This window comes from Pan troglodytes, chromosome 18 (assembly GCF_028858775.2).
Source record: "Pan troglodytes isolate AG18354 chromosome 18, NHGRI_mPanTro3-v2.0_pri, whole genome shotgun sequence".
In the NCBI taxonomy this organism is placed as follows: domain Eukaryota; kingdom Metazoa; phylum Chordata; class Mammalia; order Primates; family Hominidae; genus Pan; species Pan troglodytes.
The window spans coordinates 54,840,553-54,852,668 of record NC_072416.2 but is presented as its reverse complement, the minus strand read 5'-3'; the positions used below and the strand labels follow the sequence as shown (position 1 = coordinate 54,852,668).

General features: G+C 48.1%; 1 protein-coding gene across 3 annotated transcripts in view; it reads right to left on the bottom strand.

Moving 5' to 3' along the window:
* Positions 1-9,446: 9,446 nt before the first annotated feature.
* The window catches only part of NUP93 (nucleoporin 93), a 113,011-nt gene continuing 110,341 nt past the window's right edge, over positions 9,447-12,116 (bottom strand). For all 3 annotated transcript variants that reach the window (XM_510982.8, XM_003315114.6, XM_003315115.6), the window contains one exon: positions 9,447-9,713. In XM_510982.8, the coding sequence (XP_510982.3) occupies positions 9,603-9,713 (111 nt within the window). In that variant the 3' untranslated portion in view covers positions 9,447-9,602. The remainder of the gene's footprint in view (positions 9,714-12,116) is intronic.

Sequence of the window (12,116 nt, the reverse complement as noted above, 5' to 3'; positions counted from 1 at the left end):
ATAATTATTGGTTTGCACAGAAAGTGTGTGCCCCCAAGTCAGACCACCCCTGACTCATCTCTCTGCCTCATGGGCCACATACACCCCAGGTGCCCTCCATACCTGCCACACACTTACCTCTTGAACAAGGGAGATGCCCTAGTCAGGCTTCTGCTTGGCCAGGGAAGGGATAAACATGAGGCCTGGGACCTCTGGCAGGCCCCTCAACTCACCTGAGTCCTGCTGTTTCTCCTGCTTCAGGGTCATAGGAGAGATTAACAGCTGCACGACACCGCTGGGGCATATGAAGCAGGCCAGCTGCAGCCAGGCCGAAGGGACCTGGGGGTCCCTGCATCCTGGGCTAGCAGGATGGCCACACCCACACAGTGTTCTCCCATCCCTGTAGGTCTGAATCCTGGTCACTTGCAGACAGCTCCTGCATCCCGGCCAGAATCTTTCCCCTTCATATGGCCCTTCCTTGTGGCTTTTTTTTTTTTTTTTTTTTTTTTTTTTTTTTTTTTGACACAGGGTCTTGCTCTGTCACAGGGGCTGCTGAAGTGCAGTGGCTCAATCTCGGCTCACTGCGCCTTGAACTCTGCCTCCCAGGTTCAAGCTATCTCCTGCTTCAGCCTCCAAAGTAGCTGGGACTACAGGCTTATGCCACTACACCTGGCTAATTTTTGTATATATGTATTTAATAGAGACAGGGTTTCACCACGTTGCCCAAGCTGGTCTCAAACTCCTGGGCTCAAGTGATCCTCCTGCCCCAGCCGCCAAAATGTTGGGATTACAGGTGTAAGCCACCATGCCAGGCTCCTTGTGGCATTTCTTAAGGCTTCCTATTTGATTATGGTGTCTGTGTGCACACGTACATAACCTGCTTCTCTCTTTTCCCCAACCACACAGTGAACCTCAGAAAGCAGGGATTGCACCTTAGTCTCAGAAATCACCCCACAGTGGGCCGGGCACGGTGGCTCACGCCTAGAATCCCAGTACTCTGGGATGCCGAGGCTGGCAGATCACTTGAGTCCGGGAGTTCGAGACCAGCCTGGGTAACATGGCAAAACCTCGTCTCTACAAAAAATACATAAAAATTAGCTGGATGTGGTGGCGCGTGCCGGTAGTCCCAGCTACTCAGAGGATTGAGGTGGGAGGATCGCTTGAGCCCCCAAGGCAGAGGTTGCAGTGAGCTGAGATCGTGCCACTATACTCCAACCTAGGTGACAGAGTGGGAGCCTGCCTCAAGGGCCATGGTGGGTGCTAAATGGATGAGTGAAGCTCTTGAGTCAGCCTGGAAAGAGAGACCCTTATAGGAAGAGGCCCCTTATTGTCTCTCACCCCAGTAAGAAGGAAGCTCCTTGACGGCAGAGATCTTGATTCAGGTCACCATTGTGACCCTGTGCCTAGAACAATGCCTGGCACAGGGCAGACCCTTAAACATTTGTTGAACTGCATTCTCCACTTGGCAGTTCCTAAACAAACAGGAACCACAAGTTGAACTTGACATGTCAATGTCTTTCCCCATTAGCAAATTTTTGGCTCATCAATGTTGACCTAATTTTGTCTCTTATCAAAAAAAAAGGCATCCCTGAGGTGGGAGTCATTGATTTGACCTGCACCCATGTGCAGGCCCTGTTGTGAAGGGCAGAAGCCCAGTGGTGGAGGACATGCCTACAGCCTTGGAGACCGTCTCCACAAGGCAGGGAGCTGGGTGGCCACAATGAACTTTTATTTATGGAGAGCCCCCTGTGCGACAGGCAACAGGTTTTAACTTCCTCTTCCCAGTGGCCTGATGGAATAGAAACTGGCGTGCCTGCTTCCTACAAGAGCAAACTGGTTCAGAGCAATGGAAGGACTCGCAGCTCCCAAGCTCTGAAGCCTTGTGGTGCAGGGTGGCTGCCTGGCCAGGACTTGCTCCCTCCGGCCAGGGCACGGTCATTCCATGTTCCTTACCTTTCCCTCTTCCCATCCTCCGCCTCCTGCTGTTGGGAAGACCCTTACTTGCAGAATTTAGTTTTCAAAGAAGTCTGACATTCTTGTGCTTTCTGATGCTACTGGCAGCTGCCAGCCACCAGAGGGCCACATCTTAAACGTCTGTTTTTGAAGGAAAAAAGTGCTCTATTTGGTTTGGTTCGAATTTTCCTAAAAATTCAAGCCAGCTGCTCCGTCAAGCTGATCAGAGACCCACCCCGAGTGTGGTAGGGTCAGTGGTGTGGTGGGGGTGATGCCTCTAGACTGGCGCTACGGGAAGGAGACATTTGGGAAAACTGAGGAAAAAGAATTTCCAGCCAACCTCTCCAACGAAAATGTCTCTCCCCAATAGCACTCCCAGCAGGCAGCTTCCCCAGCCTCTGGGGCCTCACTTCCCACCATCAGTCCTCATATTTCTCTGTGGCTGTTTGCTTCTCAGGGCTTCTATGCAAACCTGGCCATTTCCAGGAACAGCTGAGGTGCCACTCATGTTGGGGGGACCAATGGCCTTAAATTTGTCTTCTTCCCTTGCCATCTGGGTGGCATTTTAATGGTTGTAACTGAGGACCCAGAAAGAATCTTCACCCCACTGAAAAGCCTATAGCTCTTAAGAAACCTGAGGCCGGGCGTGGTGGCTGAAGCCTGTAATCCCAGCACTTTGGGAGGCTGAGGTGGGCGGATCATCTGAGGTTGGGAGTTCGAGACCAGCGTGACCAACATGGAGAAACCCTGTCTCTACTAAAAATACAAAATTAGCTGGACATGGTGGCGCATGCCTGTAATTCCAGCTACTTGGGAGGCTGAGGCAGGAGAATCACTTGAACCGGGGAGGCGGAGGTTGTGGTGAGCTGAGATTGCACCATTGCATTCCAGCCTGGGCAACAAGAACTCTGTCTCAAAAAAAAAAAAAAAAACAAAAAAACCCAAATAAACAGGGCCACCCTTACCCCCAGAGGCCCTCTCTCCATCTGCTCCCAGCCCCTGAGAGTCTCCCTCCACAGCCACAGGCTGCCAGCCCCAGCTCCAGGAGGTGCTGTGCCATCCCACAGGAGGCCATTAAACCGGCTGATGGGGTCTGAGGCCCAGATTCCCAGGTGACTCATCAGGAAATGGCCTCCCAGATGCCAGCACAAGCTGAGGGCCCCAGGCAAAGGGGAGGGGCTGAAACTCTTTTGTGGAGCCCCTTCAGGGATAGCACACAGGTGTGGAGCCCCTTCAGGGATAGCACACTGGGCCACTGGGCAGCTGACCCACGTCACTTCGGAGCTCCTGTTAGGGCAGGTCTCCAGGTGGAGAGATATGAACACCCTACCTCCTTAGCCATCTGCATATCCTTGAGCAGAATCCCATGACCCAGATCCTAAAACATCTGCCCTGGTCAAAAGCACAGGCAGCTACTGTCTAAGAGAGCAGGAGACATCTGTCCCAAGGTCAGGCCCAAGCCTCTTCTGCCACCCCACCAAAACATGGCCCCCAAATTCCGGCTCCCCTTCCCCAAGGCCAATAAGTGGCTCTCAACCCCCATTTAAAATGCTTTCCACTGAAGGTCTAAAATAACGGGTTACAGATCTTAGCTGTTCCTAGCCCCCAGAATGCATGCCACATGCTGGGTTTATCACCAGAATGCTTCTGACTTACTGTCCCACCACAGTCAGAATCTGACCTTTCCCGCCAAGAATTCTGAAGTTCAGGGGGAGAAAGCACAAATTCAGAGCTGGGATGGGAGTCCTGTACTTACAGAGACCTCTGGGGACTTCGCAGACCCAGGGACTGGATAGGCCTTAGGAGCCTTCTTTGCAGGGAGTGGAGAAGGGGCCTGGCTCATTAACCCCCGAGGCCAGGTAGAGGCACTTCTGTCACCTTCTGAGGAGCCCCCAGGCTGTGCCTCAGCTAAAGATATTCCCAGGAAAGGCCTGAGAGAGGTTTCTGCTCCACTGAAGGACTGAACAAAGAGGGCACATGGCACTCTGGGAGAATATTCCAGAAATTTACTGGCTACAGACAGGGATAGTGGTGAAGGAACCATCCTAAACAGAGTAAATGCAGAAGTTACTGTACAGAAAGGAACATGCAGAACACATCCACCAACGCTCTCCCACCCTCTCCCTTCTCCCACAAGCACCACACAGAGTGACTCGAGAAAAGCAAAAAAGAAAAAAAGGAAAATAATCAGTCAACTGAAAAACGCAAAGAATTCTCCCCCACTGAGTTTCTAACACAAGTTACTGATCAAGTGAGAAAAGGCTGTACTTTGACTCTTTCCTTTCTTTCTAAAATACACAGTATTTGAAATTCCTGGTTGAAAAACACAGTAGATGACAGCCACTGAGGTCAACTGGGGCCCACATTATCCCGCTCAGCTGCCTGCCTAGCTCTTCAAAACTGCGTATCTCAGTCATTTCCGATGCCCACACAAGCACAAACAATGCACAAAATCAGGGTAATCCAATTCCACTAGAGAGTTCCCGGCAGCCCGTGGCAGGCCTGAAGGTCTCTGGGCAGCTAGTATCAGCAGAGGCAAGCCCAGATAGGGCAGCCACATAGAACTGGGACATACTTACACTAGGAACTTCTTCACTGTTTATCCAAAATGCAAACTTAATTGAGTGTCCTATATTTTTATTTGCTAAGTCTGACCCGGATGAAGGGGACTTACCTGCAGGCCATAAAGCCCCTGGGTGCCACCTGAAAGCCTGCCTAGGCCAGGTCTGCTGAGGCCACCAAAGCATATGTTCTGATGCTGAAGTCCCCTCTGGGATCACTGGCTCCCCACTTCCTGTTCAAACAGAAGCCAGTGTCTGGGGCAAACTTTTTTGCCCTCCCCATCCCCAAGAAATAGAAGCTCAAGGGCAAAGGCAGCCAGGCGTACAGATTGTGCTAGCGCAGAGCTGGGTTTCTGCCAGCACCCCGTCCCTTTTTCTTTTTAAAGATCCGGCCTTCATTATTCACAGTACATCAAATTTCCACCCCCTTCTCAATGTTTCCCTGCTGCTGTGCAGCTCTGCAAGTTTCTGTCTTTGAAGGAACAGCCCTGAGTCTCATCTGATCCTGGGAGACATTATTCTCCTCCACCTTCTTTCAGACTGAATGCCTATTAAGGGCCCCCATGGTGAATCACGGAGTCTGAATCTAGGCACGTGGAGCTGATCCAGAGGATGTGGGGAGGAGCTTGGCACAGGAGGACAAAGCAAAGCATCTGCTCATTCAAATATCTGCTGAGCAATCTACTGTGGGCCAGATACCCCAGAGAGGGCACACAGGAGAAGCATATTGCAAAAACCAAGGTTAGGACAGGAAAATATCCTCTTTCTCTGGGTTAGCAACTTAGAACCACAAGTACTTCACTTAGGTGATCCTGGACAAAAAACGAAAAAAAACGAGCCTACTTTTAAAGAATTATGCACAACTCTGGGAACAAATCAGTGCTTAATTTACCTCAGATATTCCAGCTACCTAGCACGGCCCAGCACACAAAGAGGTTTTGAAATGATCTGCGGCAATGGAATCTTGGCTGATAAATACATGTGGCCTATCTAGCCAGTCACAAGTTATGTGCGTAACAAGGCAAAAAAGCAGCACAGACCACTTGAAATCTCTTTTCAGAACACTTTAGTAATTTTTAACTTTTTTCCTTTTCAGTTGGAAACAAGTGGCAGAAAGATTTATTTCCTTCCTGTCCCTGCCCTGTGAGGGATACCAATATATTATGGAATTGTCAGAAGATGGCGGAAGATGGGAAGACTTGTGGATTCAGCGTAGGATAAAGAATGGGGGATATTTTCTTCCACAGTTTAGACAACTCCTGTTTAATGAGATGCTGACTTCTTCCTGGTATTTCTGAGATGCAGGAACAAAAGCCCAATTCTGATATAAAACACACATTTCCATCAAGAATTTTATATGTAACACTTTCTCCCAATTTGCTGACACAGGGCTCAATTCCTTTCCCAGCTGACTGAGGCTAAGGGAGAGTTCGCAGTCAGTGTGGGGACTGCCAAGACTTTGTCAGGCCTGGGTCAACCCGCCAGCCCAGGGGTTCATTTTCTGACTCAGCATTCAGCATGCTCAAGTCACTTCCTGAGTGGCATGCTGGAAATTTGGCAACTGATGTGAACCACCTAATGAACTAGACAAAGGTTCTGGTGCCTAGTAGAGAAAAAGGATAGTAGAGATCCAGTCTAAAGCAGGAAGGCGTTGGCAGAGTTGCATATAACTGCTAATTTAGTATTAAGGGTTCTGGCTAGGTGCAGGCAATGGTAAAAATTCAAAGAGAGAAAAATCACCCTCAGGTTTTTTTTGGTCAGCAAATGCTGGACACTGCGGAAAAGTCTGTAGTTCTTTGCTTTAAAGTTGCCTGTTCTAGGATTTAAATGATGCATCAAGAGTTAACAGTGGCTGCCAAATTGTCCTTAAGAGGCTCTAATTAGACTGTAAGTTCGCGGAGGACAGGAGCTGGGTCTGCATCCTGGCCCCAGTGTAAAATGCGCACTTCTTGCTCTTTGATGAGCCCGCCCAGCTCATGAGTGATAAAGGAAGGCATCTGCTGTGGCAGAGCTCACCAGTTTCGCTTCAGTTTTCCCTCTGAGGTTGGGGAGTCAAAGAGTTTTTTGTTGCTGTTGTTGTTGAGCCAAAAGAAGAGAATCTGTGAAATTAAATCTCCAGGCCTCTGAAAAGGATCCAGATCAAGTCAGTACTTTCCTTTGAGTGTTTCAGTGAGTTTATTATGAGCCATTCTGAGACAGGAACAAACCCTGACAGTCTCAAAGTGCCCCCAATTTCATTAGAAAGATCGAAATCTCACATCTGGAAGACAAGACGCCTAGTGCCACTTTCTCTTAGTTTCTCTGGGTAAATAGTGAAATCCTGGCCCAACATCTAAGGAAAGAGTTAGTTCTCTGAAAAAGTGGGCTGAAGATGAGTTTTTAAGATAATAACCTGTCACAGGGTCAGGACTTCTGGGCATAAGCTGTAATGATGGGTACATGACAACCTGATGTTGTGGCCTTGCAAATTCAGCCTGTTTCTCATCTCTGCACAATTCCAGAGGCCTGTGCTCAATCGCACAATCAGCTTGTAGGACAAGAACTGGGATTTGCTCCATCTGAGGCCTGGCCCTTCTGGTATGAACCTACTTATCTTCTTTCTCCTACAAATGTCTCTCTCAGCAAGTCCTTAACTGCCAACCAGTGACCACTTTTCTCCCAACTCACAGCTCCCCTAGCAGAGCAGCTCAAGGTCTGGCTGCTTTTCTCTCCCTTCTCATTTTAGGACTCATCTACAGGTCAAAGAACCTCATCCCCTGGATGCAGGGCTGGTGTGCAGTTCTCTTTGGGACAAGGAGAACTGCAGGATGCAAGGAAAGGCAAATCCACGATTCTCATGGGATAGTGAAGAAGAGGTAAGCCAGGAGCAAACATGTATTTAAACAACTTGAGCCTTCTCATTTGTGGCATTGTTATATTTCTATCCGCAAGTAAAATCTAGTATTAGAAAAACAAAGCACTAAGTTGCACTTTATGAAAAGTCCAGAGTACTCTTATTTTTATTTTTGAGTCAGAGTCTCACTCCATCGCCTAGGCTGGAGTGCAGTGGCATAATCTCGGCTCACTGCAACCTCCGCCTCTTGGGTTCAAGTGATTCTCCTGCCTCAGCCTCCCGAGTAGCTGGGATTACAGGCGCCTGCCACCATGCCCAGCTAATTTTTGTATTTTTAGTAGAGACGGGGTTTCCCCATGTTGGCCAGACTGGTCTCAAACCCCTGACCTCAAGCGAACCACCTGCCTTGGCCTCCCAAAGTGCTGGGGTTACAGGCGTGAGCCACTGCACTCGGCCAGAGTACTCTTTATTTTTTTGAGACGGAGTATCGCTCTTTCACCCAGGCTGGAGTGCAGTGGCATAATCTCAGATCACTGCAACCTTCGCCTCCCGGGTTCAAGCAATTCTATCTCAGCTTCCTGTGTAGCTGGGATTACAGGTGCCTGCCACCATGCCTGGCTAATTTTTGTATTTTTAGTATAGACGGGGTGTCACAATGTTGGCCAGGCTGGTCTTGAACTCCTGATCTCAGGTGATCCACCTGCCTTGGCCTCCCAAAGTGCTAGGATTACAGGTGTGAGCCACCCCACCCGGCCAGGAGTACTCTTTTTTAAAAAGCACTATTAAATCATTTGATTAGCTTAAATCAGCACATATAAGCAGGGCACAACTTGCTAAATCAAGGCCTCTGCAGGGCTCATGTTTCAAGACTTTCTAGTAAAGCTCAATTGAAGATAGTCCTCCAGGGTGACAAGATGGGACTAGAGGAGGAAGGCAGAACACAGCTCCACTGACCCTCAGGCCGCATCCTTCCTGGAACATGGAATCCTACTGATAAGCAGCAGTTGGTTCCATTATCTACAGATTATTTCTTCCCAAAAGAAAAGGTAACAATTATTTTAACAACTGGGGGACAGTGGGGATGACCACACCCTGTGACAAGACAGAAACTTCTCCCTACAAGCAAAGGCACCTTTGGGGACCCTTTGGGGATCTTAATATTCTGCTGGGAAAGAGTCTACCTCAGGGAGCCGTCCATCAAACCAGCAGAGCAGACCACTGCCCAGTGTCTCAAGGCTCCAGTTGGCCCATTCAGGAACAAACACGACCTAATTTGCTCTCTGGTTTAGTCTAGGGCTTTGGGACTGATGGTGGGGGAAACAGAGCAAATGATGGGTGACAACTACTGCTCAGGGAGCAAACACCCATGGTGCTGATGCCATGTGGTGGTCTGGATTCTGTACATTGCAGACTCAGCACGTGACCCATGAGACTGCCTGGCCAATTACCTTAATGAGTGGGGAAGGGGGTCGTCTGAGCAGAGGAACTGACCACCAGAGAAGGGAAACAGGGGCTTAAACGTCTTTCTAGGAGGGGTGTGTACAAGTCCGAGCAGTCAACTCACAGTGGAGCAGCTACAGAGGAGTGCAGTGGCAAGGTTTACCCCTTCCTTAAGTGCAAGCTGGGGGCACTTGCAACCTTCCTTCTTAAGGCTTTTTCTAGGTCTATGCTTTTATCTCCACTGGGTTTGCAACAGAACGGCAAACTGATGAATCCTGCAATCAGAGCTGATGATTTGGGGGATGGTCTTGGACCATCTGGACTTAAGTCACACTCTAGAAGAGGAGGACATGGAGTGCTTGATATTTCACACACAAATCTTATATCTTCAAAGGCTGAGGTTGACTTTCACATTCAAATAAAAATGTGAAAATGAATCGTGACTCTGCTATATGGAATATTATATCTAAATAAAAGTAACTCCCAAAGGCTTTGTTTCCTGGCTCATTTTGGGTAGATTTTTAATTAAGGTCAATTTAACCAAATAATGAATATCTACATAGCCTCTCATTCCCTGGCCCAAGAGCTAGTGATGGTATTTCCCATTACACAGATAAAAATGTAAACAAAATTTCAAAGGAAAAAAAAAAAAAAGAAAATAAAAGAATGTTGAAAAGAAATACAAATCAAAGAAATTTATTGGTGTTGACAAAAATACATAATACAGAAACCAAAACAAAACACAACAGAAACAAAACCAGAAACCCCAGCCTAGTGGGCCCATGTGCCTGATGTACTGACAGTGTGCCGACCCAGACTCCCCCAAAGCATGGCACTTAATTCATGAGGACCTCCATCTGCACCAGCCTCGCATTGGTGTCCCCAGATGTTCGGTATGGTATCATTCCAGCAAAGGTAATCAGGGTGCGGGCTTGACTTCGGAGTTGCTGAGAGAGAAGGGAAGGAAGGGAAGGAAATCGGTTAACTTTCGAGTCAGGGCACTATTTCATATTCTTCCATCCTCTCTTCCATGTTCTTCCCTCCTCTACCCCAGCGTGTCAGGGACAGATCCCTGATGGGTGGATGACAGTCATACCCTCCTCTGTCACATTCCTTCAACATGACACAAAGTTAGCAAAGCTCGTCCCCCGAGTCCCCTGTTCCACAGGCATCCAAACCCATCTATTAAGCAAAAAGCAGATGGGTTTGCCAGGCAAGCCGCCTCGCCCCAACACATTTGGCTAGCTTTTGACACAGCCCTGAGCTTCAGAACTGCCTGCTCCAATCTTCTGAGCCTCTCTCTCTGGCTGGTTTCTGTCCATCTGCTTTCACAGGGATCTGACTCTCCAGAGCCCCATGAAGCCCTTGTAACACCGTGGGAGGCAAGGGCTGTGACTGTGCAGTCCCAATCCAGCTCTCTTCCTCCCATGCATCTTTCCTCTTCCTTCCTTTCATTCCTCCTGTTTCTCCCTTCCTGACATACATGCTTAGCCCTTCTTTCCCCAGGCAACAGTATTTATGGAATTCCCGGATTGTTCAGGAGGGAAAAAGGTGGCCCTACAAATTTAAACCAAATCTGGACTAGAAAGGGAGAATCTACCACCAACACCTTTCTGGACTAGTAACAAGAATTTAAAGAAACACTGAAGAGTCATCTACTAGGCTTACTTAAGGACCATTCCAGAAGAAAACGGAAAAGCAAATGCTTTTTACCTGATGTGTAAAACAAACTAGCGAGTGTATGTCCTTATTAATGTCCAAACAAAAAGAAATCTGACTTTGTGATGTGAATATCCACTGTATTTTCTTTAGAAGTGAATAAAAGGGCTCTCATTAAATGAGCTCTAGGGATGTTCAAGTAAAAGGATTCACCCCCTTACTAGGCAGCATCTCACTTTAAACCATGAAACCAAGGACGTCAGTGGGCTTGCAGACTTCTTGGGCACGCAGCTTTTATACATAACCTTTTACTTAATCCTATCCCTCCCTACCTTTCAGAAAAAGAAAGAAAAAGGAGAGTGGTGGGCAAAAGGAAGGCAGGAGAATGATCTTCAGACATGAGACATGGCCTGCCAGGGGACCAGCTCTTCTCAGTGGGCAAGCCCCACTGAACTGTAAGCAGCACACAGAGCACCAGGAAGTATCCACCATCTCAATACTCACATTCACAAACATCACTGCACTGGGTTTCTATCATCAAAAAAGATTCCTGCCAAATGGTGGGCACCATGAACCCACCGCTGGCACATCTGACATTTAGACTCCTATCTGTCCAGGGTAGGCAGAAGACCAGCAAATGCTCTGGTGCACACCTGGATGGGCTGACCGCTTCAGTGGACCACTCTTGAGCACTGTTACCCACATTCCTAAAGGTGGAAATTTCCGCCATCTTTCACTAAGCACAAGTTTTGTCAACAACAATGCCTGTGGGGTCACAGTGGAAAGAGCTCACAGACATCTTGGAGGCAGAAGACAGATCAAGGCTTCTTGGCTGCCAAAACGAGGTCTGATGTTAGACACTGAGATGCTGAGAGTCTCATCAAAAATTAAGTGGAAAGGTTAAAGGAAAGGTAATTTTAAAAAACACTATTGTGGGGCCCGGATTACAGGTGCTCACATCTGTAATCCTAGCACTTTGGGAGGCCGAGGTTGGGGGATCTCTTGAGCTCAGGAGTTCGAGACCAGTCTGGGCAACATGGTAAAATTCCATCTCTATATAAAGTACAAAACTCAGCTGGGTGTGGTGGTGCGTACCTGTAGTCCCAGCTACTTGGGAGGGTGAGGTGGGAGGGTGGCTTGAGCCCAAGAGGTAGAGGTTGCAGTGAGCTAAGATTGTGTCATTGCATTCCAGCCTGGGCAACAGAGCCAGGCCCTGCCTCAAAAAAAAAAAAAAAAAAAAAAAAAAGCAAACACCATTGGACTGTCCCCTTATGGTTTAATTGGGTCAAAAAAATACCTTTGCTCTTTTTTTTTTGTAATCAGACAACATATGCTGTGAGCCCCAGGGTTCTAGCTACCTGGACTCCACTTGACCCATGCACTGCTGGAGGTCCCACAGGCAGCAGAAAGGGCACAGGTGTCAGAGAGACCCAGCCTCCAGACATGGCCCCTTCACCTACCTGCCACCTGAGGGCAGTTGCTTCCCAACTCCACAGCTGTTTCCTCAGCTGTGAGAGGGGATAAGATGCTGTCCTAGTTACCTCTCTAGGGTCACTGTGAACACAGGTGACAGGAGAAACAAGGGTTCACATTAATGTGTTGATCAAAAATAAAGTATGGTTTTAATAAAAGTGTTCACTAATGAGCTAGGACTAACAAAATAAACTTATCTTTTAAAATGTGCAGGAAGT